A 5,220-nucleotide genomic window follows, 5' to 3' on the forward strand; every position below is an offset into this window, starting at 1 on the left:
TGAACAATCAGTTTCACCTTTGTTACTCCTTCAGAGTGGTGTGGACATTTTCATACACAAATGTGCAAAGGCCCTGTGAAATTATTTGACTCACTGAATGACTGAACGTTTTGCACGGTTTGGGAGGCTTTTTTCAATACACAACACATACAGCACACAACTATGAGCCATGAATCTGTTCTAGAATTAGAATTATGTGCTATCATCAGTCCAAAGCTGCACTCAAGTGTGAGCTGTAGCCTGCTGAAGCAGCTCTGGTTATGCATCTGGTGACTCTTGATGCGTATCTGCAGCAGCATAGTTGGGACATGGAAGAGCGTTCCCCTGAGCCAGCGACGAGATGTCTATGGAAGTCAAGTATAAGCATTATTAGTTTATTAGTATTAGTTAGCACCACTATAATGTGAATAAATAAATAGGCCTACATACACAAACAACCAAATAAAAAAGGAAGCAAATAAGCGAATAAGCGAATAAGCGAATGAATGAATGAATGAATGAATGAATGAATGAATGAATGAATGAATGAATGAATGAATGAATGAATGAATGAGAAGCTTACGCACTAACCTTGCATTGATATGAGGAAGAACATATCCTCTTCCTTAAGGAACTCTCTAGACCTCATCTCCTTATGGGTCATGAAGAGCTTGTAGCCCCAACCGTCTGTAACATAGTCACCCTCTGAGCTCTCGTCCAAAACTCCCACATGACGCGGGTTCCCCCAGATAGACGCTGATTGGAACATCAAAAAGAGGAATCAAAGCTGTGCACACTGAAGAATGTCTTTGCTTTCAGAGGAAATTCACACATCTCTTAGGTGTTAAATGGATTTTGTCTAATGTACTACGAAAACATATCTGCCTGTTTCTAAAACTATTTGTTTGGCTGCCATTTTGACCAGGACTCCCTGGGCGAAGAGAGGCCTAGTCCCAATGGGGCAATCCTCTATGAATGAAGGTTAAATAAATAAACAAACAAATAAATAATGTAACCAGCTCTTCATTATTTTGGCAAATATACAAAGTACATGCACTGCAACATATTACAATTGTAGGCTACATAGAACTCTGTATGTGTGCTTACTCATGCTTACTCGTGTATGTATGGCATACTATGAAAGTGGCCTATTTCTTATTTTCCACACACAAGATTGTTATGAATCCCAATAACATTATATTTTATGTGTGGTTTCAGAAAACAAACTGATAACCTATACTACATAAACTAGCACTACTAGTACAACTACTAGTAAGTGCCATAGTGAGCACAGAGACAAATTACCATTCTGTCCCATCTGCGTTGGGTCTGTGGTCATGCTGATCTGAGCAGACATGCGGTGCTGGAGGTGGGAGTTCTGGTCAAGTGCCTCGATGGTCACCTGCCTCCAAGGACAAGGCCACTGCAGCTTGTCGTCATTGGAGCCAGAAACCAGACAGACAAAGGCACCAAAGTAGTCCTTTGTCATCTTCAGCATAATTTGGAACCTGTAGCCATCAATGGAGTAGTATTTGGGACTGTAGAGGAAAGGGGTTTGAGCGCTGTTTTTAAGCGCCTTGCTGAAGTTTCGTATCTGCCATGTGTGATGGGGACACGCGGTCTCTGAGAGATTGATGTCATCCACAGAGAAACCCCCTCTTGAAGACCCTGATCCCCTGAGGCCCTCAAACTCCACCTGGAAGGTCTTGGAGGCGTTCAGGGCAACATGGTAGAGCTGCCAGTAATCGACTGGGGATCCTGGAGGAAAACGCAAAAATATTATACACCGAAGTACCATTAATCGAATAATATTTCAAGCATTCATAGTGCAAAAGAATAAAAGATTTTACAAAAGCAGCTAAAGTGGATTTTTTGTGGGTGTTTTTGTCCTTTACTTGAACAGATAAGTACAGAATGAGACAGAAAATGGGAGGGATAGAGAGAATTTCGCTTTGGTTTGCAAATTCGCCTTGCATGTCCCTAGCATCACATACCACAACGCGTGGGTAACCTGAATTCATTAGTTATATTCCAGCACCACATATTCCAAATGACCTGGCTTTACCTCAGCAATTCAACCAGGTGATCATTCAACCAGTCAATCCCGTGGTTGAATTGATTGTACAGGTAAAACCAGTCCCTTTGGAATATGTCACTGTAAACCAGTGAATGGAGTGCAATTTTCAAATTAGGACTACAATCATGAGTGAATAAAGTAAAAGGAAACTTGTCAGTGTGCGAGACTTGTATATATTTTTCTTCTGATTAGCAACGCATCTCCAGTGCACCTGTCAACTGAGGTCACAAGTTGATCAGCAGTTGAAATTAGAACTACAAACAATACCTGAGATCCGTCCCATGAGTCTTCGTGTCCCTGTATCGGTGACACTGTCAAATTCCCTGATCCAGACGTTGAGCTGTTCTGTTTCATCTCCATGGTGATGGTAGAAGAACTGGAGACATTGGACATGGCAGCTTCTCCTGGGCATCNTCCTCCTGGAGGTCAAGAGAGCAGCTTCTCCTGGGCATCATCCTCCTGGAGGTCAAGAGAGCAGGTTCTCCTGGGCATCATCCTCCTGGAGGTCAAGAGAGCAGCTTCTTCTCCCAGGTTGCTGAAATGCATGAAGGAACCTGGAGAAATAAAGTACCGCAGAAACCAGTAAAGAGGATGATGTTCAATGACACATTCATTCATTCACTCACTCATTCGCTCATTCATTGTTAATGTATTATTCATATTCTTACTTTCATATAATTCTCTTGAGGCCATAATATTAAAATCTAAAAAGCATCTTTCATGCCTGACTCTTGGTAACATAATGAATAGGCCTACATAAACTTCTATGTGACTGCAATGGCAACCAGGTGCAGTGCCACCATGTTGTAGGTGAATGAATTGCTATAAATGTGGAAACTAAAACATTTGGTGTCTGGTAGGCATATAGTTTTTAATGGCAGTTGGGTGTTTTGCACGTGTCTATATGATTGAAATGACAATCCAAGGGAGGCTGAGAGAGAAACTGGAGAGGAAGCAACAGCAGTGCTACGACAATCACACCTTCACCTTCCTCATACCTGTCAGAACATTTTTATGCTTCATCGTTTTTTCACAAGTAGGCCTATGGGTGTATTAGAACTAGAGCAGGGCTATATGCCAAGGCCCTCGGGCCGTAGTTGCGAGGGCCCGCCAAGGGCGCTTGCGGCTTTAATTATTCTCGAGACTTAATCTTGTTGAAATACAGAGCATGACATGTTCGAGAAGAATGGAACGAGGAACCTGCTAGGAGCGAAATCCAAACTGATTATGACATGGATCGTGCACATACGCACGCACAAAGCCGGGGTGCACATTAAAGTGACCGGCCCAAACCATCGACGTAGCCCATGGCGACAACTAATTTTAACTTTTTTTGGTCACTTCTTGTGTCTTATTCTTGCATGAATAGGCTATCAATTAAGTTGTAACCGCCAGCTGCATCATAGTGGATTAAATAGGTCCAGAGCCCCTTCCTAGAAAATCTGTGGTTCTACTACCATGGGGCACCTAAGTCACGCCCTTCTACTTCCATGGGGCAGGAGCTCGCAAAATTTTGAATGCGAGTTAATGGAGCAAGTCAAGCTAAATCCTCATCCCGTTTGGCATGTGCTCCGGATTTCACATATGATGACAGTGAATTTGAAAGGTTTGGATTTGCGTCGTAAGACCACTCATTTTCGGCAGGCAAGAAACATTATTTTAGCATTTGTGCAAAACTGTGTTGGAGACTACACTTGCGCCTCGCATATCTGACGTGAACCGAGGCACAGCCAACCCTACCGCTGCACCGTGGCTTAAGTGGCTGCACGTCGGACATGCGACGTCTGTTGTGTAGTCCAAATAATTACATATTTTTGCACACTCACAACTCAAAAATCGCTTGCCAAGTGAAGTCAACAAGCACACCATTGGTTGTTATTAATTCTGAGGCACAGCATATGTGTGATCGACGGGAAAATGCGAGGTGGGTCGGAAAATAGCTTTGATCAGTCCATTACAGCCCAGTCAAAAGTTTTTCCGTTGCCAGCCCCAGAAGCCGCCCGGAAGGGGTGGAGACTTAGGTGCCCCATGTAAGCAGCACAATTCCCCCCGACCCCTCCCACGTCTTTTCAGATGATTTGGCCCAAGACTCGTCTTTTTAAATCACACTGGCGCGAAACAGAGTGTCAGTGATGGAAAGCAGAAAGAGGGTTACATTTTAAAAAAAGAAAGGCGGTGGCAGCCAAATGTGCCAAATTAACTGACATGCTCTCAAGACAAGCTGGTAGGTTACTGAAAGAGATATAGATAATTGGCCTGGTTGTGAATTTTATCATATAGCCTAACGTGGCGAGCCTTTGCAACTGTCAACTTACTGTCAACTTTTAAACATATAACAATGTAGGCTATAGGATTATTGTGGTGTTGCTCACAGGAGGAATTGTAGTGACTTCAAATGAGGAGACCGTATGTCAAGTTCATCCTTTTAATGGAACTGTCACGGGCACACTGAACAATGTGAAGTAGCGCAGTATCAATATATCATGGATTGATTACACCTCTGCAGTGCCACCTACTGGTGGTGGAGTACATGCACCCAAGCATAATAAGTAATACTGTAAACACAACATCTCCCCTGTTTCTCATAAGATTACTTTACCCATATGAAACTGAGATTAGATTTCACTGAACCACATTTGTGCATATAATGATCCATTCATTCTTTAACCATAAGTAACCTGTAGAAACACAAGATTAGAAGTGCCAACCTGTAAACGGCAACATTAGTGTTAACTGTAAAGCATAACATTGCAACTTAAGATTCTTCAAGTATCAGTGCATCAGAAATAACTCAGGTAAGTATTATCAGCAATAACTCAGGTAATCATTATATCAGTGCATCAGAAGTGTCACTGAGATACTGAAATCACTGAAATAAGGCAGATTAAACGTATTCTGAAAACATTCAAATGTTTTTTTTTTCATTGTCAAAATCAACACATTGAACAGTATTAAATTCTTCTTCTTTTCATTGTCTTTTTTTTTTTTTCATAGGGCAGCGTTCGGCGTGCACCCTGTATGTTTCTTTTTTTTTTTTTTTTTTCATAGGGCAGCGTTCGGCGTGCACCCTGTTTATTTCATTTGTCACTTCATCACGTAATCCTTCATCCATGAAGGTGAGTGACTTTCTCTGTGCCGTGCAGCAGGTCTAGGAGATGTCTCTG

The 5,220-nt window shown here is 42.2% G+C and overlaps 1 protein-coding gene across 1 annotated transcript; it reads right to left on the bottom strand.

Moving 5' to 3' along the window:
• Positions 1–201: 201 nt before the first annotated feature.
• LOC134442240 (meprin A subunit beta-like) lies at positions 202–1,508 on the bottom strand. Its single transcript, XM_063192489.1, has 3 exons — positions 1,285–1,508; positions 571–735; positions 202–344 (listed from the first exon to the last, which is right to left on the bottom strand). Exons 1-3 carry the CDS (start codon positions 1,475–1,477, stop codon positions 259–261), a joined length of 444 nt encoding a protein of 147 aa, XP_063048559.1. The 5' UTR covers positions 1,478–1,508; the 3' UTR covers positions 202–258.
• Positions 1,509–5,220: the final 3,712 nt, after the last annotated feature.

This window comes from Engraulis encrasicolus, unplaced genomic scaffold (genome assembly GCF_034702125.1).
Source record: "Engraulis encrasicolus isolate BLACKSEA-1 unplaced genomic scaffold, IST_EnEncr_1.0 scaffold_132_np1212, whole genome shotgun sequence".
Classification (NCBI taxonomy): Eukaryota; Metazoa; Chordata; class Actinopteri; order Clupeiformes; family Engraulidae; genus Engraulis; species Engraulis encrasicolus.

Bases quoted from the DNA above. Each gene is read 5' to 3' on its own strand.
- LOC134442240 (XM_063192489.1), bottom strand. From the start codon at position 1,477: ATGCTGAAGATGACAAAGGACTACTTTGGTGCCTTTGTCTGTCTGGTT. The intron at 736-1,284 runs GTAATTTGTCTC...TGTTCCAATCAG, and splicing joins AACGCAGATGGGACAGAATG to CGTCTATCTGGGGGAACCCG. The intron at 345-570 runs GTTAGTGCGTAA...TGACTTCCATAG, and splicing joins CTTCCTCATATCAATGCAAG to ACATCTCGTCGCTGGCTCAG.